At 40.1% G+C, this 26,997-nt stretch overlaps 1 protein-coding gene across 3 annotated transcripts in view; it reads left to right on the forward strand.

Moving 5' to 3' along the window:
- Positions 1 to 25,275, forward strand: part of HELB (DNA helicase B) — a 63,212-nt gene extending 37,937 nt beyond the window's left edge. For all 3 annotated transcript variants that reach the window (XM_042947088.1, XM_042947089.1, XM_042947090.1), the window contains exons 5-13: positions 3,175 to 3,352; positions 4,533 to 4,674; positions 7,165 to 7,319; positions 10,949 to 11,030; positions 11,789 to 11,848; positions 14,137 to 14,365; positions 15,157 to 15,300; positions 20,780 to 21,265; positions 24,939 to 25,275. In XM_042947088.1, the coding sequence (XP_042803022.1) occupies positions 3,175 to 3,352; positions 4,533 to 4,674; positions 7,165 to 7,319; positions 10,949 to 11,030; positions 11,789 to 11,848; positions 14,137 to 14,365; positions 15,157 to 15,300; positions 20,780 to 21,265; positions 24,939 to 25,043 (1,581 nt within the window). In that variant the 3' untranslated portion in view covers positions 25,044 to 25,275. The remainder of the gene's footprint in view (positions 1 to 3,174; positions 3,353 to 4,532; positions 4,675 to 7,164; positions 7,320 to 10,948; positions 11,031 to 11,788; positions 11,849 to 14,136; positions 14,366 to 15,156; positions 15,301 to 20,779; positions 21,266 to 24,938) is intronic.
- The last annotated feature ends 1,722 nt before the right edge of the window (positions 25,276 to 26,997 follow it).

The raw sequence follows: 26,997 nt of genomic DNA on the forward strand, positions 1-26,997 counted from the left end.
TCTTTATCTTTGTCATGCACAACAATGCCTGGCAAATAGTCACACGTAATGAAATTTTCAAATGAATTAACATGTTTGAAAAACAGAGTTTTGGCTGTAGTTAGAAGTCATAGATTTCAAACTTGTAAAGAGCTGGAGAGGTTTTTCTAGCTCTGACCTGTCATTTTGTAGATCCAGGAACTTAGCTGTTGGAAGATTTCTGAAGGAAATGATCATTGAATTGGACTCTAAAGGACAGAGAGCCTCAGGTGAGGAGAAGGACATTTTATTTAGGGGGCAGGTCTTTCCACAGGCATTGAGGAAAACGATCATAATGGGTTTTGAGGTGACTGCATTGATTGGAATGAATTCCACGTATTGCAAAATAATGGAAATTGAATTTGGTTTCGACTGGGAATTTGAGCTCTAAAGTTTGCAAAGTATTTTGCCATCTCATTAAATCCTTGATAAATCAGTGACGTGAGTCATTTTGTAGAAGAGCCAGTTGAAATTTGGGGGCATTAAAGGACTGGCCCACGATCTTAACCAGGAGTGCACCTAGCACCTGGATTCAGATTTCTCACCTCCCTGCTTATTATTCCTCCGGTGGTGCCATACTTTCCTCATTTATTATAGACCTAACAGAGAAGCTTGGACTTGGTTTACTGGGGTGCCATTTAGGTTCCTAAGCAAGAGAGTGAAATGAAGAAAGCGGTTTTAAGGAAGACTGTATAGAATCACAGAGCCATGAGCCACCCCAGAAGTGACGTTACCTATTACCTTTATTTGTCATGAGGGTGAACATAGTCCTAGAGAGGTTCAGTGTAGCTCATTGATGGAAGGGTCTTCTGATCAGCTTATGATTTTTTTTCCTTTATGCCTTCACGTCTGATGAGTCTAAGGGTTGGATTAGAAGAGGAGAGCCAGAGTGGGATCATTTTGAATTTCATTTAGAATGAAATTGGCAGTGTCTTAATATCTGCTTGGAACGCTGGGAGAGTATTTCTGAAGCCACATTTAGGGGCAGGAGAGAGTGTAGGACCATAGGAAAGGCACTGATGGGGCACTTGTGCCATTTATTTATCATCCTTGGGCTAGGGTTACCAGATGGAGCAGATAAAAATAAAAACAAGTCTTTAGTATAAGATGTACCAAATATTGTATCACACATACTTGTACTAAAATGTCATTTATTGTTTATTTGAAATTCAGTTTTAGCTAGGCGTCCTATATTTCATCAGGCAATTTCATTTTGAGTTAGTGTGTAAGGGAGTAATCTAGGCTCATAGATAGGTCCTGTATTGAATTGGTAGCACTAAAAGTATAGTGGAAAATGTCAACCAGGCATTTCTAAGATAACTGATTGAATACGTAAAATCAAATTAGCAGTGATTCCAAACGTTCTATTGTGAGACAAGGCCACTGAGAGAATGAGGGTGTTATTGAAGGGAATTGATGCATTCATGTGGAAAATATGAAGGCTTTTCCTTAATAGATATATGTTGAATCTAGCTGCAGTAGAAACATTAAATAAAGATACGATACCATTTTTAAAAAATCCATGTATGTATATTATATATATAGTGACAATGTAGAAACATTTTGGGAATGATGTATACCAAAATATTTAATGTTCTCTGGTTGTATTTTCCAAATTTTTCTCCTCATCTATATTTTTAAAATAGTAAATATTATTACATCTTTATTATTTATTTATTTATTTAAAAAATTTTTTTAATGTTTTTATTTATTTTTGAGAGAGAGACAGAGCATGAGCAGGGGAGGGGAAGAGAGAGAGGGAGACACAGAATCGGAAGCAGGCTCCAGGCTCTGAGTTGTCAGCGCTGAGCCTGATGCGGGGCTCGAACTCAGGGACTGTGAGATCATGACCTGAGCTGAAGTCGGATGCTTAACTAACTGAGCCACCCAGGCGCCCCATTACATCTTTAATAAATAGTTCTTTTAGTTGTTTTGTTGTTGGTGGTGGTAGTTTTTTTTTTTTAACTTTTTTTTTTAATGTTTATTTTTGAGAGAGAGACAGAGTGTGAGTGGGGGAGGGGCAGAGAGGGAGGGAGACAGAATCTGAAGCAAGCTCCAGGCTCTGGTCTGAGCTGTCAGCCTTGGTGGTATGTTTTTAAACGTTGGGAAGTAAGGGGTGGCTGGGTCGGTCGGTTGAGCGTCCGACTTCAGCTCAGGTCATGATCTCACAGATTGTGGGTTTGAGCCCTGCGTCAGGCTCTGTGCTGACAGTTCGGAGCCTGCTTTGGATCCTACATCTTCCTCTCTCTCTCTCAAAAATAAAACAAACATTTAAGTGGTAAGGAAGAGAGCTTAGAATATTAGAAGAAAAATAGTATTTTCATAGGTTGGGAAGGCAGCCTTTTATTTCTAAAATGGAGTATTCCAGTGGGGAGAGGGGGTGAGCCAAAGTGACAGGACCATCTCAGAAGGCCAAGAAAAGGTTGGAAAAGAATAGGGAGCTCTTTAATCAAGAGCAGTAAGAGAGAGGTGGAGATTTTGCGTTAGAATAGTGCTGTGTGCAAAGCTTGTTAAACACACATAGTACTTATCAGGAAGCAATTTTTTGAACTATTTGATCTTTTCTTTTTAAATTTATTTGATCTATATTTTCTGTGTATTGAGCCCTAAAACTTTTGTGTTCTCTATTTCTTTAGCCTGTTTCCCTATGTGACTCTATGTACATCCCCCTGCCCCTCATTTAAGAACTTTGTTAAACAAGTTTTTTTTAATATTTATTTATTTTTGAGAGAGAGACAGAGACAGAGAGACAGAGTGCGAGTGGGGGGAAGGGCAGAGAGAGAGGGAGACACAGAATCTGAAGCAGGCTCCAGGCTCTGAGCTGTCAGCACAGAGCCCGACGTGGGGCTTGAACTCACGGACTGGAGATCATGACCTGAGCTGAAACCAAAAGTTGGACACCTACCCGACTGAGCCCCCAGGTGCCCCAAGAGTTTTGGGTTCAAGCCCCATATCGGGCTCTGGCTGGTGGTACAGAGTCTGCTTGTGATTCTCTCTCTCCCTCTCTTTCTCTCTCCCCCCGTCCCATGTGCTCTGTCTCTTTCAATAATGGATAAACTTTAAAAAAAAAAAAATTTTTTTTAAATAACATGTTAAAATTTTGTTTCGTAAAATTTATTATAACCTGAATTTTAAAATGCCATGCTTTGCTTATAGGTCAATTATAGTTTCTATTACTGGAAGAAAAAGAACCCGGCCAAGAACAGCCCATGGAAGTTTTCCTCTGTTAGAGTTCTGGTTGTAGATGAAGGGAGTTTGGTATCTGTCAAGATCTTCAAGTCAGTTTTAAATTTATTGTGCGAGCACTCCAAACTTTCTAAGCTTATTATCCTTGGTAAGTGAAATATTGTTGGAATCCTAATTTGTTTACTCAAAGCATTGCAGTTAATAGGTTGCTTATACCGTTTGGTGGTGTTGATATCCATATCCTGCAGGTGGGAAGCCAGTTCTCAGAGTCCACACTCCAGCTACCCTGAGTTCAGTCTGACTACTCCTTCTGTTAGCTTGGGTGGTTCTTCATTTGGGCCAGGATATTAGCAGGCCGGGTGGTGAAATGAAATAGAGTTGTTAGGGGTTATTGCTAATCACCTAAATGATGACTGTTCAGGTAGTAAAAATGTCACACACTCAGAGGAAATAACCATGTGGATCATTTGGGAATAATACAAAGTCTGAATTACAGACCACTTAGGAGTAAATTTATGATTTTCAGCTAATAACCCAAATTAGACCTCACTAGCCTCTTAAATTCTTTCCCGTTCTGGTGAGATTTAGTTAGATTCTGTTGGGTACCTCTGGTCTGTAGACTGTATGATTTCATGGAGAAAAAATAGAATCGCGTTGTGAGAATCAAATTGTATATAAATAATTCTGTTAGGTCTTTGAGGATGTGTTCTGAGCAGTTGATTCTGTTAATGGCTTAAGCATTTCCCCAGTTTGCGCTGAAAAAATAGTTGTTTTTTTTTTAACTCCAAGTTTTGTTTGTTTAAAGAGAATTTTAATAGAGCCAAACATTATCACTATATTACTGAAATTTATTATGAAATATGTTGGGTTTGTTTATCTTGTATTTCATGTGTTTAGTTTGTTTATTTGAGTCCGTAGATTCTTCCAGGTCTACTAAGACATTGAGCAAGATTGAATAGGGGACTAAATACCATATATCTAAGGATCTAAGGCCTGTTTTTCTCTTCACATGTTGGCTAAAATATACACCCCTGCACAGTTTGCTTGGGGTTATAGGTCTGAAAGGAATTCAGTTCAGATTTTACCTTATTGTGTTATTGCTTTTTTATATTTCATATTGTTTACTTTCAGTGCTTTGTTGTTGTTAAATATTTTTAAAGAGTTCATGTTCTTAAGTAATTTTAAACAAAGGTGTTTGGGGCTTTTTTTTTCTTAGAGTAAGTCTTTATAATTATAACATATGTCAGTAGGGAGAAATAAAAACAACTTCTGAATTTCAGGACCCCCATTACTTAGAACCAACTGTATCCTTTTTGTTCCCCTTTTAGGTGATATTAGACAGTTACCCAGCATTGAACCTGGTAATTTGCTGAGAGATCTTTTTGAGACTCTTAAGTCAAGAAATTGTGCTATTGAACTAAAGACAAACCACAGAGCAGAATCTGAGCTAATTGTGAACAATGCTACGAGGTACAATATAACTAAAATTTTGCATTTTCTCTCTGTTGTATTAGAAATCAAAGGTTAAAAAAAATACGTATTAGCTTTTGAATTAGTGCAATTCAGTGCAGTATATTTACTGTGCTTTTTTAGCGAACCTATTCTAGCCTTCAGGTATATATATACTTTTTGACCCACAGTTAGAAAAACAAAGGTAATATTTTTCATTACTGGTCTAGCATGAATTATTATTGAAATTTAAGAATGGCTTTTTTTGGGGGTGCCTGGGTGGCTCAGTCAGTTGGGCGTCCGACTTTGGCTCAGGTCATGATCTCGCGGTCCGTGAGTTCGAGCCCTGCATCGGGCTTTGTGCTGACAGCTCAGAGCCTGGAGCCTGTTTCAGATTCTGTGTCTCCTTCTCTCTCTGACCTTCCCCCGTTCATGCCCTGTCTTTTTCTGTCTCAAAAATAAATAAACGTTAAAAAAAAGAAGAATGACTTTTTTGGGGGGTGTCTGGGTGGCTCAGTCAGTTAAGTGACTGACTCTTGATTTCGGCTCAGGTCATGATCTCACGGTTTGTGGGTTTGAGCCCCGCATTGGGCTCTGAGCTGGTAGCATGGAGCCTGCTTGGGATTCTCTCTCTCTCTCTCTCTCTCTCTCTCTCTCTCTTTCTCATTCGCTCTCTCTCTCCCTCTCCGTGCCCCTTCCCTGCATGCTCTCACTCACTCTCTCTCAAAATAAATAAGTAAACTTAAAAAAAAAAAAGAAATGTATCTTCCTGATTTAAAAAGTATATATGTGAATAAAGTTATTGTCAACCTTAGAGACTAGAATAAGCCCAAGGGGAACAGAGACTTGGAAATGAGTTCATTAGAGTTCAAAGGAGAATGGGGAAGAATTATCTCCAATTTTTGTAAAGGGAGCCCCAAGCCAAAAAAAAAAAAAAAAAAAAAAGGAACACACTATTGTACTCCTTGATGAGTACTGGTGGCCCCCATAGCATCTTACTCCCCTTAGTGTAGAAAAGAATCCTTTTCTTTCCTTAGTCTTCTCATAAGCCTTTAGAGTGATCCTCTAATAGATGGAATGGGATCTCAGAATACTAAGAGACCATTTTATTCATTGGGCCAAAATTTATTTTTGTTTTTGATTGACATTCTTATAAAATGCTGTTTTTGTTGCTTGAACATTTTCTTCATTGGATGTCAGCAGAAATTAGAACATTTCGAACCGACCTTCTCTAATGCCCCTGTCTGCCCTGGGTAGGACTATAGGAAGAATTGACAGGGATAGGGTAGGATGTTGTAGGTTCATATTAAGACATTAAGCAAAAGAACGCAGTTAGACCCTTTTCGTATAACCCTTCTGCTCCTACCCAAAGGCCACCTCACTTTGGGGAGGTTGGTAGATGATTGGTCACTTTAAAATCTGAAAATCTTGGAAGAACCCAATGCACATTAGATTTCTTAGAACTCAGTTTTATCTGAAACTTAGGAATTCCTCTTAGTAACGCTTTTGATGTCATTTGGGCTGTGCTGCCTTTATCATTTCTTCCTAATCATCATCACCAAATATTTAATGTCAAAAGGATCCCAATGATACCAGGGAAGGACTCCTAGAAATAGAAGTTATGTTTCATGTTCTGGGTCAGAAGCAAAACCTGAAATCCATGGTGATTCTCAGCACTCCCAAAATTATATCTGCAGGGATATTTCAGCAGGGTGGCCTCCTTCCCTTTTCTCCCTTTCAACCCTGTTGGGGAGGGTTGAAGGTGACAGTAGGGTACCACTAGCTCTGATAGCCAGGCTGATGTTGGGTCTTGTCAGGGAATCCACCTTCTTCCAGATAACCAAGGAGAGATTCTGTTGTGACAAGGCACCTGCTTGTAGCATAGGGACTCTGCTTTCTGGTATGATTTGCTAGTCTTGGGAAACTAAGAACAAAAGAAGGATGAGGGAATAGAAGCAAAGAGAAGATGTGGATATTTGGTTCCGCTGAGAAAATGAGGCTACGTAAATGCTATACACAGAAAAAAGGAGAAAAAGAGTGTGATGTAAGCATTTGGAAAAGGCCCCAAAGAGTCCACATTAATGTAAATAGGAAGGGCTATGGAGCCAGAAGGGCCCGGATTTGCCTCCTAGCTCCTCTGCTTTCTCCCTCTGGCCGTGGGCCTCATGCTGCTCACCTGTGAAATGAGGCTAATTCCTACCTCGTATAGTTCTTTTGTGGTCTGGAGGAAGGTAGGTCAACTTCCCAGAATGGTAAATTCCCTGACATTTTTCTCTAATGCTTTTAATTTGCTAGAAGCAGGGGACTGATTGATAAATGTAACATTATGGTCTTGCTAAGTCTATTGTAAAACTCATTTACTATTTACCATGCATATATGGGAAGCCTTTTCACCCTATTTATTATCTATTAGCAGATTTTAGTTATAGTGTTGACATTATCTCTGATGATATACGAAGACACTTTTTTGGATACTCATGTTCTTGGTGTGTTATTTTATCTTCACTTAAGAATCTCAAGACGCCAGTTTCCAATATTTGATGCAGAGCTGAATATCTCTGATAATCCAACATTCCCTGTCTCAATACGAGATAAAACATTTATTTTTATCCGACTCCCAGAAGAGGATGCCAGTTCTCAATTCTCAAAAAGTGATCATCGCTCTTGTAAGTGTAAGCCTCTGTATTGTGTAGGGTTATGGTTTCAGTTTTGCAATGTACCTATTAAATGACTAGTTATAATTTTATTTGACGGTGAAGATAAATGTTGCTAGTAAAAAATTTAGGCACTGAAAATGAATAAACTACAGGGCGCCTGGGTGGTTCAGTCAGTTAAGCGTCCGACTTAGGCTCAGGTCGTGATCTCACAGTTTGAGAGCTCAAGCCCTGCATCAGGCTCTGTGCTGACAGCTCAGAGCCTAGAGCCTGCTTCGGATTCTGTGTCTCCCTCTCCCTCTGCCCCTTCCCCGCTTGCACTCTCTCTCTCTCTTGAAAATAAATAAACAGTAAAAAATTAAAAAAAACCCATAAATTAATTTATTAATCATCAAAAGCAGAGTACCTTAGAATTTTGTAAAGAAGTAAGCTTTCCTAGCCCAACATATGTGACCAAACCTGCCTTAACAGGTCTTATCTGTAACAGCTCATGCTGGAAGGAATTTGGAAGGGCTAACGATACACACATGCACGCACGCACACACACACACACACACACACACACACACACACACACACACAAGAAGTAAGCTTTTGACACATAACACACTAAGGGCTCAGTAAATATCTGTTGAGTGAATAATTGGATATAGATGATTAGTTTAAAATGAAGCAAAGCTCCAGGAATCCAAGTTCATTCAGGAGAAAGCATATCCTAATTAATGAAGATTTTCTTTTATAACAGTTGGGAAAGTAAATACATTTGTTGCTTTGGGTACATTTGTGAACCAGAGATAGTGGTTGTGAAACTGTTGCCAACTGGAGTTCCTACTAGTTCTTACAGTTTCTTACAAAATGACAAGCATTGCTTCTGATTGTGGGTGTTAGGATGACAACACAAGGTCAAAAAGAGCACAGGCTCCCAACGCAGGTCACATCACTTAAGCATCTGCAAACTGGGAATCATAGTGGCACTGCCTGTGGGGCTGTTAGGAGGGTTGAGGGCATTCTTCAGTTTTGAGGCACTGTTAGTTTTTTTTGTAAATAATAGATCTTAAACGAACTATTACAAGTTAATTCAAGTAGAGTAAACCTTTTGATCGTTATTTGTATTCTATACTTAGCAAACTTTTTTTAAAAAAAATAGTGTGATGGTTTACTCAAAATTGAATTAGTGAGGATTTAAATGATCACTGCTGGGAATTTATTGTAGTTGCCATCGTTGTTACGGGTGTGCCCTAACTACTGAGCTACTTTCGCTCGTATGTGAAGCAGGTGACGCACGGCTTTACATGTAAACATTTCCTGCTTTGTGTGTCGCATATGTGGTTCCCTTGGTTTCGTGTCCATTCATGTGTTACAGTAATGTTTTTTTTCTTTTGGAATGGGATCATATGATATGTAGTATTCTCTAAATGCCCTTTCAGTTTTTGTTTTGTCTTGTTTTGTTTTTTGAGAGGGAGAGAGTGGGAGTAGGGGCAGAGAGAGGGAGAGAGTAGCTTAAACAGGCTCCGCGCCCAATGCAGAGCCGGACGCGGGGCTTGATCCCAAAACCGTGAGATCATGACCTGAGCCGAAATGAAGAGTCCAATGCTCAACCAACTAGCCGCTCAGATGCCCCTGATTTTTTTTTTTTGATCATAGAAATAATTTATATTCCTTAAAAAGGGTCAAATAATACAGAAGTGTTTGAAGTAAAAACGAATATTTCCTTGTACTCTTCCTCTTGATTTCCTCTCAGGCAACCCCGAAAGGTCACATACTATCACTATTACTCGCCCACCACTCCTGCTCTGTAGTAAGACTTAGGTGTTCATCCTTTAAACCTTATGATATCCATACACAAGCATGTATAATTTATTTCCGTTTTACATACATGGGATTATAAGCCGCATCGTTTTGTGATGTTTTTTATTACATGTATTATGAAGAATTAATAGGTAATATTTATTCTCACAACAGTTTAGTTAAGAGTAGGTGCTAATAATTATGAAATACAATAAGACTTAGGCAGTTAAATAACTTGCCCTCCTTGCCACTCCTTGTAGATTTACCTGAAATACGGTTGGTTTTCCTTCTGACACCCCTTCTTTATGTTAATGAGAATGTACTTAACAAAAAAAAAAAGTGCTCTGTTTCAGAATGGCAGCAGAGCCCTCAGCTGATGCTGTTTTTCTATCTCAGTCACAAACTTCAGCTGTGAAATTAGTCCCTTCCTTAAAAGAACTGAGTAAATATTCCTTAGAGAGAGGCATATAGTACACTTGCACTGATAATGAAATCACTGAGTACATGACTCCATTATATTCCAAAGTACAGGGGCCTAAGACAGGCTTCAGAGCTGGGCTGGAATTTCAGAGATGCTAAAGTGGGAGAAAAATGTATATCTTAGAATCAATGAAATATGGTGTACGTATTGATCTGTAAGGTGTAGGGAGAGTGAAAAAAGCAAGGAGCAGAACAACACGATCCTGTACATATAAAGGAAAACAATACCCTGTGAGACCTTTGGAAATTCCTGCTCGGGCAGCCCAGGGCTTGGCTGGGGGGCGAGCTGAGCATTGGCCATTTTTTAGTGATAATCTTCCCTTCATCTGAACCAGGAAGGGCTCAGTAAGCAACTAATTTAGGCTTCCTCGAGCAGGGCATCACAAGGCCTGGGCTGTTTTTTTTTCATTCCCCTGGGATTCATCTGCTGTGAGGGGAAGGCACGAAAGCCTAGAATGTTCTTACCCAAATTGTTACATCTGTCTCTCATGAGAAATGTTCACTGTTTTGTACTGTTGGTAAGACAGATTAGAGGAAGCCTACTTCTCTGCTTTGAGGGGGGTTGGAAGTGGATGTCATCATTGCCAATGATTTGAAGTCTGAAAGAGGGAGGCCAGGCACCATACCCCTTTTGGAAAATTGCTTTTACTTCCAAGAGCCCCGGCTCCACATTATATCTAGACTGTAATCAGTGTTTGTGGTCAAACTATGTAATAGCTGAGGTATGGTCACTCTTAGAATGGATGCCTCTGCTGTGCCGGGGTTAACCTTTTAGTTGCTGGACCATGGGGAGGTTTAGTTGAGGACCATGCTGGGGGTAGGTAGGAAACACATGGTTGGGGTGGGGGGTGGGGCGTTGCAGTGTTTGGGGAGTAGCTGTTTGCCATCCTTTGTGGAAGTGTCTTAATATTTTCTACTAAATATCAACCTTGGATATAATAATAACAGCTTCCTGTGCATGTTGTAAAGATTAAAAGTGAAATGACAGATGCAAAGCGTATAAAGTCTCAAATTATTTCTCATTCCCACCAGAACTTAAGACAGAAAGAAGTCTTACGTTGCTGTAATTCTATTACATATTTTGTCTTCTTGCTCATATTTTAAATTCAGCTTTCACAAGCCATCAGTGATAAGGGGTTGTGTTCTAGATTAGGAGCCGTTCTAATGGCTAGTGGTTGACCTCTCTGTTGAGGATGGGGTATCTGGAACCCTTATCTCCATTCTCTCTTGTGTTGCTCTGGCTGCTGTAGCAAATGAGGTTGATGTTCCCATAGAGAACTTGTGTTCCGTTTGCGTTAGTTTCTCCATTGAAACAATGTTGTAATTTGGTGCTTTTCCTTGTTGACTTTTTTTCTCTTATATTCTTGTGTTAGATTTATATTCTGCAGTTGGAACCTTGCTCAAAGAAAATGACCTACAGGATGCACAAATGTCACAATTCATTGCATTTAGAAGGTAAAGCATCTGCAGTATTTTAGTGTGCTTAGTGTAGCATTTAAATCTCGTAACTTATCAATACAGGTACTGGATGGATGGGAGACTCTCATTGCTAATTCTGTCTCTAATTTTGAGGTCTTTCTTTGTTAGATATGGCAGAGGGAAGTTTTTTTTTTTTTTTTTTTTTTTTTTTTTTTTTTTAATTTTTTTTTTCAATGTTTTTTATTTTTATTTTTGGGACAGAGAGAGACAGAGCATGAACGGGGGAGGGGCAGAGAGAGAGGGAGACACAGAATCGGAAACAGGCTCCAGGCTCCGAGCCATCAGCCCAGAGCCTGACGCGGGGCTCGAACTCACGGACCGCGAGATCGTGACCTGGCTGAAGTCGGACGCTTAACCGACTGCGCCACCCAGGCGCCCCCAGAGGGAAGTTTTTAAACAGGACTCTTTCTACCAAATATTATATTTGGAAACTCCCAGGAAATCTGAATGGAAACGGTTTATGTTAAGATAAAAATTATTGGGGGCACCTGGCTGGCTCGGTCAGGAGAGCATATGATGCTCGATCTCAGGGTTGTGAGTTCGAGCCCCACATTGGGTGTGGAGATTACTTAAAAATAAAATCTTTTTAAAAAAGATGAAAATTACAAAATGCTTTTCTCTGGTGAGACTCCTGGAAACTTTTTATAGCGTGTAGTACATTGTAATTGTTGGTAACAGAAGTGAGCACAAAGCAGATATCGTTAAGGTGACCCTTGCTTGTTTGTGTGTTTCAGGCAAGACTGTGACTTAATCAACGCCTGCTGTTGTAAGCACTACACGGGCCGTCTGATCAAGTGAGCACAAGGGATCTGAATGCTTGAGGAGAGCCCTTCCTTTGCTGTTCTTTTATTTGACATTTATCACTGTAGCCACATACTCAAAAATCTTTTTTATTCTCATTTGTGAAGTGGAATGATCTCTTCAATTAAATATGTCTCCTTGGGAACTGTTTCGGTAATCAGTGTAATAAGAAAAATAAGGAATACAGTATTTCTTGTGGTTTTCAAGTTGGCAACTTCCAGCTTCTCGGAGATGAGTGTGGGGAATTCAGGAGAATTGTTTTTCAAATACAATATGTGTGTAGGCATGTCCAAGACCCTTAGCAACAGGATGCCCATAGAGAGCACCCCAGGGGACATCTATCAGAGAAATAGCAGTGTAGAAAAGCCACTGTGTTTACACACAGGAAAAATTAACTCACTTCTCTTGCATTTATCAACACTGTACTGTTTGTTAAGTGCAGAGAATGTAAAGATGTGGAAGTTGCAGGAGGAACTCCCAGTCTGTTGAGGGATGACCCACAAAAGAAACCCACTTTAGTAGCCTAACAAAGGGTTAGAAAGCACCAGCGGTGGGTCACCCAGTCTGTGTCCCAGTGACTGTGATCTCAGGCAGGTAGTTTAACTCGTCCATATGTATAAAAATAGGATACCGATGCAGAATTTCCCTCACAGAGTTGTAGTGAGGATGGGATGAAATAATATCTCTAAGTCACTTATCACGGTAACTGGTACATCACCAGCATTTATTCAATTTGCTGCTGTTATTCCGATATAACATCATAGTTACAAGAATAGAAATATGTGTACGTGGGATAAGATGTGATATAGGGCAGGGGTAGGAGAGATTGGAGAGGAGAAGATGAATTTAAAAGGCAGAATCCATAAGACTTTGGATAACTTTTATTTTTTAATTTTATTTATTTTTAATATGAAATTTATTGTCAAATTGGTTTCCATACAACACCCAGTGCTCATCCCAACAGGCGCCCTTCTCAATGCCTATCCCCCCCCCCCCCCCCCCGCCCCATCAACCCTCAGTTTATTCTCAGTTTTTAAGAGTCTGTTATGGTTTGGCTCCCTCCCTCTCACTTTTTTTTTCCTTCCCCTCCCCCTTGGTCTCCTGTTAAGTTTCTCAGGATCCACATAAGAGTGAAAACATAGGGTATCTGTCTTTCTCTGTAGGACTTATTTCACTTAGCATCACACTCTCCAGTTCCATCCATGTTGCTACAAAAGGCCATATTTCATTCTTTCTCATCGCCATGTAGTATTCCATTGTGTATATAAACCACAGTTTCTTTATCCATTCATCAGTTGATGGACATTTAGGTTCTTTCCATAATTTAGCTCTTGTTGAAGCCATATAAACATGTTTTCTATAAACATAGGGGTACAAGTGGCCCTATGCATCAGCACTCCTGTATCCCTTGGGTAGATTCCTAGCAGTGCTATTGCTGGGTCATAGGGTAGATCTATTTTTAATTTTTTGAGGAACCTCCACCGTGTTTTCGAGAGCGGCTGCACCAGTTTGCATACCCACCAACAGTGCAAGAGGGCTCCCGTTTCTCCACATCCTTGCCATCATCTATAGTCTCCTGATTTGTTCATTTTGGCCACTCTGACTGGCATGAGGTGGTATCTCAGTGTGGTTTTGATTTGTATTTCCCTGATGAGGAGTGACGTTGAGCATCTTTTCATGTGCCTGTTGGCCATCTGGATGTCTTCTTTAGAGAAGTGTCTGTTCATGTTTTCTGTCCATTTCTTCACTGGATTATTTGTTTTTCGGGTGTGGAGTTTGGTGAGTTCTTTATAGATTTTGGATACTAGCTGTTTGTCCGATATGTCATTGGCAAATATCTTTTCCCATTCCGTTGGTTGCCTTTTAGTTTTGTTGGTTGTTTCCTTTGCTGTGCAGAAGCTTTTTATCTTCATGAGGTCCCAATAGTTCATTTTTGCTTTTAATTCCCTTGCCTTTGGAGATGTGTCAAGTAAGAAATTTGGATAACTTTTAGAATCTATAGAGGGAAAGAGAGACATCAGCATTTATGCCAAGATTTCTAACTTGAAAACATCTGGCTGGGAAATGTCATTGAGTTTGAGGTGCCACAGACAGGATAGGTAATCAGACCACGATTGTGGGAGCCTGATTTCTTGTTGACATTTGGAGAACAAAATTGAAGGAGAGAGAGTTTGGAAATTATTTTGAGAATTGGATCAGATCTGAGTGGGGGTTAATGCCTAAACAAAATGAAATTGAGGCTTTCCAAACCTTGATGATGTATTCTCATTTTCTAACTCAGAGACCATCGGAATAGACTTCAGTTTGGAGTTGGTGATAAAATTTGTTGTACCAGGAATGTGTATCTCTCGGAGCTACTCCCTCAAGATACCTCTCCCGGTCAGGAGAGTAATGAACAAGAGGCCAGTGGTGAAGACTTTAATGGTACTCTTCGTGGTTTTGCTAAAAATAAGCAAGACTTTGAAAGTGATATTCGACTCTGCAATGGAGAAATATTTTTTATAACAAAGGTAGGTGACAACAGAAAAATAGTACCTTATTAGAGGTAGATTTTTTTTTAATTGCCCTAGGTTTGATTCAGAACCTAATCATATCGGAATTGTTGACATTCTTCCATAATTTTTTGTTAAGGAGTTTTGCATTCACGTTTATGAGGAATATTGGTTTGTAGTTTTCTAGTAATGTCTTGTCTGGTTTTGGTGTCAGAGTAAAACTGGCTTCATAAAATGAGGTGGGATAGGTTTCTTTCTCATATTTTCTGGAAGACTTTGTTAAGAAACATTTTTATTAAGTTCGGAGGGCTCAAGTAACAAAAAATAAGGGACAAGTGACATACTTAATATATTTTGCAAAACATCATTTCTTTGGTTGCTGCTTAAATACAGAAACCATTGAGGTTTCTTTGAATTTGTTCTCATTGTATAAACACCGTCTTAAACATAGAAGCTTATTCTTTACAAGCAGTGAGGATGTGAGGAAATATAAACTTTTTGTAAAGAATATGTGCAGACTTACATAGTGCGAGAAGTGAAATGTATAGACTTCAGAATAAGTCAGGCACACAGACTATTCTCCATAGAATCAGATTAAGGTTAAGTTTCAAATTTATTCAAGTTTGGGTGTATATATATATTTAGTTTGTGCTCAAGTGTAGATTTTAAGCCTTTTGAAAGTTCTTAACAATTGTGAATATACATGCTATTTTACTTGAGTCTGCATTTAATATTCAGCACAAAAATAGACTATATTTACAGTGTGCCTATTTGAAAACATACAGAATAATTCTTTGTTTTGATCATAGGATGTAACTGATGTAACTTTTGGAAAGAGAAGATCTTTGACCATTAATAATATGGCTGGCTTGGAAATAACCGTGGACTTTGAAAAACTGATGAAATATTGTCATATAAAACATGCCTGGGCAAGAACTATTCACACTTTTCAGGTAACAGTGGACATTTATGAAGTGATTTGAATTGGTTTCGAAGCCATGGAGTAGTACCTTCAAAGATTTTCTTCTTAATTTTGTTGCCTTTATTTTGTAAAAAGGAACAAGGTTACCAACGTTTACATAAATGGCTTCCTGATGTTTATGTATTTTTGCAGCTTGCTTTTTTATTATTGTATAATCAGCTTTAGTGGGGTATAATTTGCATGCATATTTAAATTTATCAAGTTGGATGGGTTTTGACAAATACATCCCTTTCCTCTGTTCTTCTGAGGCAACTACTCTCTACTTGGGAATAATTTTAATTTTAGGTTTTTTTTGTTTTGTTTTGTTTTTTTAATTTTAGAGCATGAGCTGGGGAGAGGGGCATAGAGAGAGAGAAAGAGAATCTTAAGCAGGCTTCAAGCTCAGCGTGGAGCCTGACACAAGGCTTGATTCCCACAACCCTGGGATTATGACATGAGCTGAAATTGAGCCACCCAGGCGCCCCGGGAATAATTTTAGTTTTATAGAAGAGTTCGAAAGATAGCAGAGACTCTTCCCATATACCCTTCATCTGACTTTCCCTCATGTCAACATCTTACATAACTATGGTGTTTGTGTTAAAACTAAGAAATTACCGTTGGAAGAATTACTATTAACGAAGCTCCACACTTTATTTGGATTTCACCAGCTTCCCAAGAATATCCTTTTTCTGTTCCAGGATCTAATCCTGGACACAACATTGCATTTAGTGCAATTTGCTTTTAAGCTCATTTTAATACTCTTGACTTCTCATAAGCTATTTGTGGTTCTGTTATTTAACTCGTTGTTTTGCGTGCCCCTCTTTGATGTTGGTATGTTGCTTTAATCATGAAGCTGCATCAGCCTACGTTTGCATGTGGGAAAATTTAGGTTAGCCTGTATCCTCTACTGGTAGGCAAACTAATTAGCATATGAGTTCTGTTTTTTGCGTGTGTGGTTTTTTTTAATGGATGGTGTTTTATTTATTAACCTACTCCATCTCAGTTCCAAATAGAAGTTGAAATGGCTTTCAAAAAAATGGCCACAATTCAGCCTTTCCTTTTAAAAGATAAAGAAATGATGTCATGCAGAAGATCAAGGTAAGGGTGGTAAAAGCATTCCTGCCAAGGGAGGGTTGGGATGCGGATATGCACACTGACCTATTTGCTTGCTAATGTAGGCTGAAGATTTGGCTTTGTTTTCAAAATTAGAGAGAAGCAGTCAGTGGACTGTGTCTGTTGGGTAAAAAAAAACCAAAACAGCCAGTTGTTAAGAAGTACACATATTCCTGGCTGCAGGTTCTGGCAAAATTTCTCCCTTGGATCTTTATGATGGACTCTCTGTAATTCTAGAAACTCGTATCATTCAGTTTGGGGAAATTTTCTTGAATAATTTCCTTAAGTTTCTTGCCCTGTGTTTTCTGTGTTTTGTCTTTCTAGAATCTCTATTATGTTGGGCCTCCAGAAATGATTGTCTGAATTTCTTACCTCTCTCCTGTTTTCCATCTCATTATTATTTTGCTGTTTTTGTTTTTTTTTTTTCTAAGAGATTTCCTCAAATTTATAATCCAGTCTTCTGTTACATTTCTGGACAAATGAAGTTTGAAGGGGTCTTTTTATTACTTTGTTAAGGTTGGAGTAAATATCTCTAGTTGTTCCTTTTATTGAATCTGTCATTTTGTGGTTGAAAGAGCATCTCTTACCTCGAGGAACATCTCGTGATTATTATCTTGTATCAGTGTAGTTTGTTTCTTCCATGTTCAGTTCAACAAATATTTATTGAGTCAGACTGTCCTTGGTGCTTGGTTTAGATCAGTCCATGAAACAAAGAAAGATACCTGCCATTGTGAAGATTACATTTGCTGGGGAGGAGGAAAGAGACAGATACAACCATAAAACAAGTAAACTATAGTTGACCCTTGAACATTGTGGAGGCTCGAGGCACCAACCCCCCATTGCAGTCAGAAATCTATGTATACTTTTGATTCCCTGAAAACTTAACTACTAATAGCCTGCCATTGATTGGAAGCCTTAATGGTCATCAAACAATTAACACGTATCTTGTATGTTATACATTAATAATATATACGTTATTTTACAATAAAGTAAGCTAGGGGCACCTGGCTGCCTCAAGAATTAGAGTGTGTGACTCTTGATCTGGGGTTGTAAGGTTCAGCCCCACACTGGGCGTAGAGATTACTTTAAAATAAAATCTTAGAAAGGTAAGCTGCAGTAAAGAAAATATTAAAAAAATTATAAATAAGGGGCTCCTGGGAGACTCAGTAGGTTAAGCAGTTGACTCTTGATTTCAGCTCAGGTCATGATCTCACATTTCATGAGATAGAGCCCCACATTCGACTTTGCGCTGACAGCGTAGAGCCTGCTTGGGATTCTCTCTCTCCCTCTCTCTCTCTCTCTGCCCCTCCCCTACTCGCGCTCTCTCTCTCAAAATAAATAAACCTCAAAAAATATTCATTAAAAAAAAGAAAATTATTATGAAGAGAAAATACATTTACAGGACTGCCCTGTATTTATTATTTTAAAAATCCCTGTGTAAGTGGACCTGTGCAGTTTAAACCCATGTTGTTCAAGGGTCAACTGTACATATTATGGTAGAAAGTGGCAAATACTATGAAAAAGGGCAGGGATAGGTGTGGGATGCAGTTGTAACGTTAAATAGTAGTCAGTGTAGGCCTCATTGAGAACGTGGCATTTGAGCAAACACTTGAAGGAGGTAAAGAAGTTAACCATGTGGGTATCCGAGAGAAGACCATTCTAGGTTGACGGAATAGCCAAGGCCACAGTTCTTAGGTGGCAGGCTGTCTGTCATTTGAAGAACAGGAACAGCAAGGTGGCCAGTGTGGGAGAGTGACAAGAGACAAGGTCAGAGAAGTAAGGGGGGATAAGGGAGGGTAGAAGGATTGGGGGCCAGATCACCTCCTAAGACCTTCTAGGACTGTATGGTTTAATATGGTATCCATATCTGGCCCACTACCAGTTTTTGTAAAGAAACTTTTATTGGAACACAGCAGCACTTGTTCATTTACGTATTGGCTCTGACCGCTTTTGCATTACAAAGGAAGAATTGAGTGGTTGCCATAGAGAACAGCTGGCCTGCAAAACTTAAAGTATTTATTTTTCGACCGTTTGCAGAGAGAGTGTTTTAACCCCTATTCTAAGGTCCGTATATTTTCAGATTCTGAGCCTATAACATCATGAAAGGAATCAATGGTTTGTGTTTATTCGTACAGATGTAGAGTTTTAGAACACATTTAGAGAACGGACGTATACATAATTTAAAAGTCAGTGTAGGAAACCTGCCTCCTTTAAGAAGTTTGAAAGCTCTCATGATTCAAGGAAGATATGAAAAATGGACGAATAATTTATAGCAGGTTATTGCCGTGACATCAGATGTCCATGTCCTGCTTTTTAAGCACACCTTTGGCATGGCTGTTTAATTTTTATAATTATTCATTAGACACTGGGTAAAGAGCAGTGAACAAGAAAGACGCGGCCCTGCCTTTGCAGAGCTTACAGTCCAGCAAGGAGGAATACAGTGAAGGCGGCAGACAGTTACATTCCAGCTCAGTAAATGTTCTGTGACAGAGGGAGTCCGGGGCTCTGGAATGTGCATAGATGGGACAGCTGATACAGAAGGGGGCTGGCACCAGCAGTACCACAAAGAGGTTCGTGGTGCTGGATGGAGCGTGGCTTGTGCATGGAAAGGAGGAGAGGAGAGGAGGAGGGAAGGGAGCAGGTCCAGGGCTGGCTTCTGAAGGGCCAGACGAGCCATAGTAAGGAGTTAGGACTTTGCTTTGAGAGCTCGGGAGCTGTGGCTTTAAGCGGAGTCGGATGTGATTGGATTTGCTTTTTATGCGTATCCCTATAGATGCTGTGAGGGCCGTGGATTGCAGCACGTGTGAGTGCGAGGGAGACGGACTATGAAGCTGTTGGGTTTTTCTGTGATCCTTGATTAGGAGCTCGGTGAACTAAGTTTAGGTTAGACATTTACCAGTTTAGGAGTACCCAATATGAAGTCCAGAGGGACAAATGGTGCTGTGCGTCTATACAATGGACTTGGCGTTTGCATAATCAGGTGTCATTGAAGTACATTTCTGAGACTCAGCAGCACCAGAAGGAAGTATTTGTCACACTTTGATAATCTGAAGCGTTGGTTCCAATTTTCTGTGTCTAGGTAAGACAGAAGGGCTTGCTGTGGAAGAGGGTTTTAACTGGGGATCTGTGTTTCCTACCTGTCTCGTCTCCTCATTTGTCTTCCCACAGTTCCTTTGGTGGGGGGACAATGGGGACATTGGGAGAGAGAATGGTTCAAAGCACTTCTTAGTTTGTGTCGGCCCTGAAAATAATAGGGACTCTGAATAGTCCCAAAACTTGAAATTGTTTGCTCACAGTTACAAGGTGACATTGGGCATTTTCCTTGCCTATGTAATTCTTCTTGCTAAACTTAAAAAGCACAAGTTCATTGTTCTCTTTTGTTTTGTTCACCTTGATGAAAGTAATAAATGTTCAACAATGGGAGAATACAGAAAAGTAGGAGAAAAAAAATAATCCACAGGGCTTCCATTTTGGAGATAGACTAGTTAAATTTTTGATAGGATTTCCTTCTTTTTTTGTGTGACTCATTTTGTTAGGTATTTGTGTTCATTTGTGTGTACGTTTTTGGATCAGAGTAATTTTATTTTGTGTTACATAGTTGTGATCACTCTTTATGTAGAAGTATCCAGTTTTTGTTTTTTATTTTTTTAGAATTTATTTATTTATTTTGAGGGGCGGGGAGGGAGGGAGACAGGGGAGGGGCAGAGATAGAGGGAGAGAGAGAATCCCAAGCAGGTTCCAGTGTGGAGCCCAACATAGGGCTTGAACTCACCAACCACGAGAACATGACCTGAGCCAAAGTCAAGAGTCCGACCCTTAACCAACTGAGCCACCCAGCTGCCCCGAAAGTATCCAGTTGTTTTTAAAATTTTGTTAAGTTTTAAAGCGCCTTTGCCATTTGCAGAATAGTATTTCAAATGTCTATATACAGATACTTGATATGAATATAAACAAACGAACTTATCTATTCTCCTGTCATTGAATATTTAAGGTGTCTAATTTTTTGCTATGTAGGTACAAATAGGGTAACACATTTATCCATAGAGCCTACACGATCATTGAACATTCTTTTTATGAGGGAAGATTTGGCACCGCATGCAGTCTTTCAAGCTTTTGCTGGGTTTCTACAAGCCAGCTGTGGATCCGTCAGACCTGAACTTAACAGCACAGTTAGGAATCATGAGGTCTTGGATAATGAATAAACCGGAAGCGTAAGGTGGATTTAGGTGAATATTCTGGCCGACTAGCAGAGATCTCTTTTAGGACTTGTCTGTTTTCTATCTTGGTGGACCGTGTGAAGACAAGAGCCCCCTGTGCAAAACTAACCCTTCCCACTGCATTCTCCCCCCCCCCGCCAGGGGTCTGAGGAGCAGACGGTCGTGTACGTGGTTGGGAAGGCGGGCCGACAGCACTGGCAGCACGTTTATACGGCAGTGACCAGGGGCCGCGGCAGAGTGTATGTCATCGCAGAAGAGTCTCACCTCCGGAGTGCAATTATGAAAAGCAGTGCCCCTAGAAAAACCCGTTTGAAACATTTTTTGCAAAACAAGCTCTCCAAGAGCTGCGCGTCTCTGGCGGATTCTGCATCCCCGTCGGAGAGCTCTGGAGACAGCAGCAGGCCCGGCACACAGCCGTCAACACCGTCACACCTTGCAGTCACAGCCAGCACCGTGACACCCAGAAGCAAGGCCTCCGCAGCTGATGACAGGACGTTCCCCTTGGCCGGAGCGTGGAAATTCTCTTCACCTGATGAGGTGGATACAGATGAAGATCCATCAAAACCCCGTGGGTCCAAAAGAGCCTGTGGCATGAGTGATGCTGAAAGTCCAAGCAAAGTCCTGATGGTAAGAGTGACGTTCCTGTGTGCTCCCGCTGTATTTAAGTCGTGTTGACTTCAGGGTGCTGATACGTGGTTGTGGATTTTTCATTAGTGTTACATTGTGCTATCGGACCTAAAAACAAGTGTTCTCTCCCCTCTGCCACGTGTCCTCTCCCCTATGCCTGGTCGATCCTAGCGCACTTTGTTGCCTGGCATGAGGTCGGCACAGGTGGCGTGCCGAGAGACCTTGTCATCCTGCACCGTCTTTCCGCATAGCTTCCTTGTCACCCTCCCCTTCCCCTTTGTAGGCCACAGTCTCACTTTTATCCCCACTGTCCGTGAAAGCGGCCAGGTAATTATCAACATTCTTGGAACAAATGAAGTTCCAGTAGAAGTTTGAGAGTCGCTTCACGTGCTGGGGTCCGTAGGCTTTCAAGGCCATGACCTTGAAAGGGGCCAGGGTGGGAGCCCCGAGGGGAAAGTGCTAATGTGAGCTGTCAGTACCAAGCAGAGTTCTGAAAGGAGGATAGAGATAGCCTCTGACCCCACATGGATAGGGGAGAGTGAAACCGTCCTCTGAGATGCTGCCGGCAAATGCGGCATGTGACGTCTTGGCCTGTTGGGCCATCGCAAGTATGGAGTAGTGTGGCTGGAGTACGCACGCCATCGGAGGCTGAGCTGAAGACACTGGAAGAGTCGTAAGACACAGGCTCTTCCCAAGAGGCTGAACGTTCTTCTGAACACAGCAGAGAACGCTAGAGGCATTTTAAGAGCCCGGTGCACTGAAGTTTTGGAAGGTCACTTCGGAGTTGAGTAGTGTTTTGGGAGGCCATAGGGGATGAGTTCCTAGCACAAAGATGATTTCAATGGCTTGAACAAAATGATTAGGTTCTGAAGTCAGGTGGTAGTGATGGGGTTGGAAAAGAGATGCTTAGGGACAGGGGGTGCACGGGCCTTGATGGCCGGTTATATGTGGGTGGGGTTGGGCCCGAGCAGGACTCTTAGGCTCCGGCTTGGGCTTCCCGGGGGGATCCAGCTACATTAGGATTGGGAAATGAGGCTGAGGGACAGGTTTTGTAAGGAAAGTGACAAGAGGAGGCATAGTTAAAAAAAAAAACCCCAAGTTTCTTTTTTTACCTTCTTGGAAGTAGTAGGGTCCCTGCCGATTCTAAGCTTCATTCGGTGCTCCACGTCAACTCTTTGATATGGAATTACCATATCAGCAAAACATCTTTTCCTGAAATTGACTGTATCACCTCTTACAAAGACCCTGGAGTAATAAGGCTTTGGACCTGGAACAGAAAATTCCAAACAAAAAGTCTTTGCCTAAAAGTTTCTTGCTTTATATTTCTTCACGCCAGCGTGGGATGGGTGGCTTCTGGCTTCTGGGATGGTACAAAGAGACAATGACAGCGTTACCCATCTTCGCTGCCGAGCTTGCCAAAGTTTTTAAGCTCTGGTCTGTGAACACGGAGAGTCCAGCGCTGGCCACAGAGGGTCAGTTTTCTCGCAAGCCTTGCCAAAAACATGTGACATCTACAGAAATCCCTGGAAATGAGGAAACTAAGAATTCAAAGGCTCGCGAGTGATAAATTAGGGACTTCTGTGTTTTCCATAATTGTGAGATATGTGATTTCTAGAAGCTCAAATTCACTGACAGGGGCTGCCCTCATACCTTTCTTTCCTATACAGATGGCTGCATAAGAACCACATCAGCATTTTAATTCTGCAAGTACTGATGGCTGAGCCTCTCCTACATGAAAGCTTTGGCTTTTCTGTGGATTAATAGCTTTGGGTTTTGAAAAAAAAAAGCTTAAAATATTGTCCTGATTTTTGTTTGTTTGTTTGTTTTGCTTGGTTTTGTTTTGTTTTGTTGCTTTTTTTTGCCTTGTGTCCCACAACCAAAAAAAGGGGGGGGGGTCCAAAACAGAAATTCCCCTTTAAATAAAAGCATATACATCAATATTTAAAAATTTATCATATAAAGCAGTGATTTCCAGAAGTTTTTGAAAGAAAATGACATTTTATTATAAAAAAAAAAAATCTGGAAAGGGAGTAATCACAAAATCCCTAAATAAAGATAGTTCTATTAGTCAGGGTTCTCCTAAAGACACAGTAGCCTGTGTCTATGTCCCTATTTACCTACCTACCTGTCATCTATCTGTCTAGATTTATTTAAGGAATTGGCTCATGATTGTAGAGGCTGACAAGTCCAAAATCTCCAGGGTAGTCCTGCAGACTGGAGACCCAAAGAAGAATTGACATTGCAGTTTGCATCCAAGGGCAGGCAGAATTCTTTCTTTCTGGGAGGCAATCTTTTTTCTTTTAAGTTTTCTCTTAAGGCCTTCAGGTGATCGAATGAGGCCCACCTACATTATGGAGGGTGATCTGCTTTATTCATAGTCTACTGATTTAAATGTTGGGGCACCTGGGTGGCTCAATCGGTTAAGCATCCGACTTGAGCTCAGGTCATGATCTCACGGTCCGTGAGTTTGAGCCCCACATCAGGCTCTGTGCTGACAGCTCAGAGCCTGGAGCCTGCTTCAGATTCTGTGTCTTCCCCTCTCTCTGCCCGCCCCCCACCCCCCGCCCCACCGTCTGTCTTTGTCTCTGAAAAATAAATAAACCTTAAAAAAATTTTTTTTAAATGTTAACCTCATGTAAAAATAGGTTCACAGAAACATCTAGAATAATATTTGACCAAATATCTGGGTACCATGGCATAGTCAGGTTGATACATAAAGTTAACCAGTATAGTCCTCTAAATTGAACAGGTTTAGCATTGTGAAAGATTGATTGTGCTTATTTTTCTCATTTCCCTATGGCGGTGAAACTTTCTCATGACCGTACTGATCCCTTGCCTTGTGCTTGGGAGTCATGAACAGCACCAAGAGTACTGGCATTGCAGTGTTTCGTCTTATCATACCCAAGGCCGGTGTCACGGATGTGTAGCTGAGCAGTAGTCAGTCATTCAGGGCTTTGTGCTTAAAACTACCCCATGCTTGCTTTAATGTTCTGCACTTAACCATCTTGAAGTTCTTAACCGTGAACAAAGGGCCCACATTTTCATTTTGAACTGAGCTGCCAAATTATGTAGTGGCCATACCTGTAGAAAGTATGTGTGTGCGTGTGTGTGTGTGTATATATATATATATAGTGTGTGTGTATATATATATTATGTATATATATAGTGTGTGTATATATATTATGTATATATATATATATATAGTGTATATATATATTATGTATATATATAGTGTGTATATATATATTATGTGTATATATATATATAGCGTGTATATATATAATATATATATATAGTGTGTATATATATATAATACATATATATAGTCTGAATACATATATATAATACATATATATATAATACATACATATATATATATAATACATACATATATATATATATATATATATATATATATATATATATACACATTCATTCACAAATAGTCACTTCTTCATGCCCGTCCCAGAGCTGGGTGCTAGGGATACCACAGTGAGCCAAAGCAGGTATGATCCCACAAGTTGCCGACAGCTGATTGCTGTGGACTGCTCAGGTCTTCCAAGGGGTGAGGAAGATATTATGTCTCCCGCAGAAGTAGAGGAAACAGAAGTACGTAGGGCAAATTGTGTGTATTTTCACGAAATTAATCTCATTTTTATTGCTGTCCTAACAGGTGGAAGAATCATCTCCGCAAGTGTCTTTGAAACTTCGGAATTTGAGACTGAATAGTTTAACCCCCCGGCAACTTTTCATACCCACAAGTAATCAAGAAACTTAATTTGATTTCAGATTGCGCAAAGTAATTTCTCTCTCTCTCTCTGTCTTTTTTCTGTTTAACACAAATGAACATCGTAGCTTGAAAATATTAAGATACAAAACAGGATATGTGTAACTGGGGTTTTATTTTAAGGTGTTTGTGTTAGCAGATATTTTAAATCCATTTGATCATAGAAAACCATAATGAGTTCAACATCTGTCATCATGAGAACTGATAGCACTGGACATAAACGCAGGAAAAATTTATATATATATATATATGTATATATATATATATGTGTATATATATATATACACATATATATATATATATTTTAAAGTTTGTACTTTAAAAAGTGTTTTATTTTTGCAATAATGCCTTTATTAACTTCCATGATCATGTTGGGTGGTCTTTGCCCATACTGTGAAGCCATGGTCACGACAGACTGTAATTATGCCTCTCGTATTATTAACTGACACACATTTTTCAGGATGTTGGGTCTTCTGCCAAGTGTTCATCTGGCAAGGCTCCTTGCTCTATCACGGCCGGCCGGACCCACTTCACCTGGAAATTCCTTCTGATTTGGGAGTACATTTCTTTTTCTGTATTTGAGATACCATTGACATATGTTACCACTGCGTACCTTGAAAGTGTACAGTGTGTTGAATTGATACATTTATATCGTCAATATGATTTCTACTGTAGCATTAGCTAACGCCTCCATCATAGCACATGACTGTTATTTCTTTTATGAATACATTGTTTTGAAGGTATTCTACCGCCGGAAAATTATTTTCTCTCAGTGATTTTATTTTTTTTAGAGCTCTATTTATTGTTAACCAGTGAAAGAAAAGGTTAAGAAAAAAAAAAATGTACCCGTGATTCCAATATTTGAAAAAGAACCTTAATGAGCTATAATTCACATACAATTCACCCATTAAAGGGGTAAAACGGAGTGGCTTTGAGTACATTCATGGAGTTGTGCCACTGACACCACAATGGATTTTTGAACACTTGCATCATCTTCTCCAAGATGTGCCTCTTAGTACCTGTACCTCGTAGTTCTGACCCCCTCATCCCCTCCAGCTCTGGGCAACACTAATTTACTTTGTCTCCATTGATTTGCCTGTTGCAGACATTTCATACAAATGGAATCCTACAATATGTGGTTCCTTGTTACTGACTTCTTTAACTTAGCACAATGATTTCAGACTTCATGTTGTGGCGCCTCTCATATCTGTCTTTTTATTAAAGACTAACAAATATGTACCAAGAGCTAGCATTGTTCCTTTTATTGGGTGGATGTCTTGGATAGTCCATTCAAGGGGAATCACTCAGTCTAACCAGATGAAGCCTCATATCCTTGGTGTATTGATGGAAAATATGGCAGCATATATGGAGGCTGTATTTCTGGATCACACCATGTTGGTTTGAGCCAATGAGACAAAACCAGGAACCCTGGCTGAATTTTTGCGGGTGGTTCCAGTAGAGCTGCAGGTGACCTATCTTGCTTCCAGTAGTGCAGTGAGACAAAAGGCCTTTATCTCCTTTTATTACCAAATAGTATTCTGTCGTACGGATATAGCACATTGAATTTCTCGGTTCATCAGTTGATGGACATTTGCGTTGTTTCCACTTTTTGGCTATTATAGAATGCGTTGGCGTACAAGCTTTCTGTGGACATGGATTTTAATTTCTTTTTTTTTAAGTTTCTTTTTACTTATTTTGGGGGGCGGGTGGGGGAGGGGCAGAGAGAGAGGGAGAGAGAGAATCCCAAGCAGGCTCTGTGCTGTCAGCCCAGGAACCCGACTTGAGGCTTGATCTCACAAACCGTGAGATTATGACCCAAGCTGAAATCAAGCGTTGGAGGCTTAGCCGACTGAGCCACCCAGGTGCCCCTGATTTCTTTTCATTATATTTCTAGGTGTGGAATTGTTGGGTCCTATGGTAACTCTATTTAGCCATTTGAGGAACT

The sequence above is a fragment of the Panthera leo genome, chromosome B4 (assembly GCF_018350215.1).
Source record: "Panthera leo isolate Ple1 chromosome B4, P.leo_Ple1_pat1.1, whole genome shotgun sequence".
Classification (NCBI taxonomy): Eukaryota; Metazoa; Chordata; class Mammalia; order Carnivora; family Felidae; genus Panthera; species Panthera leo.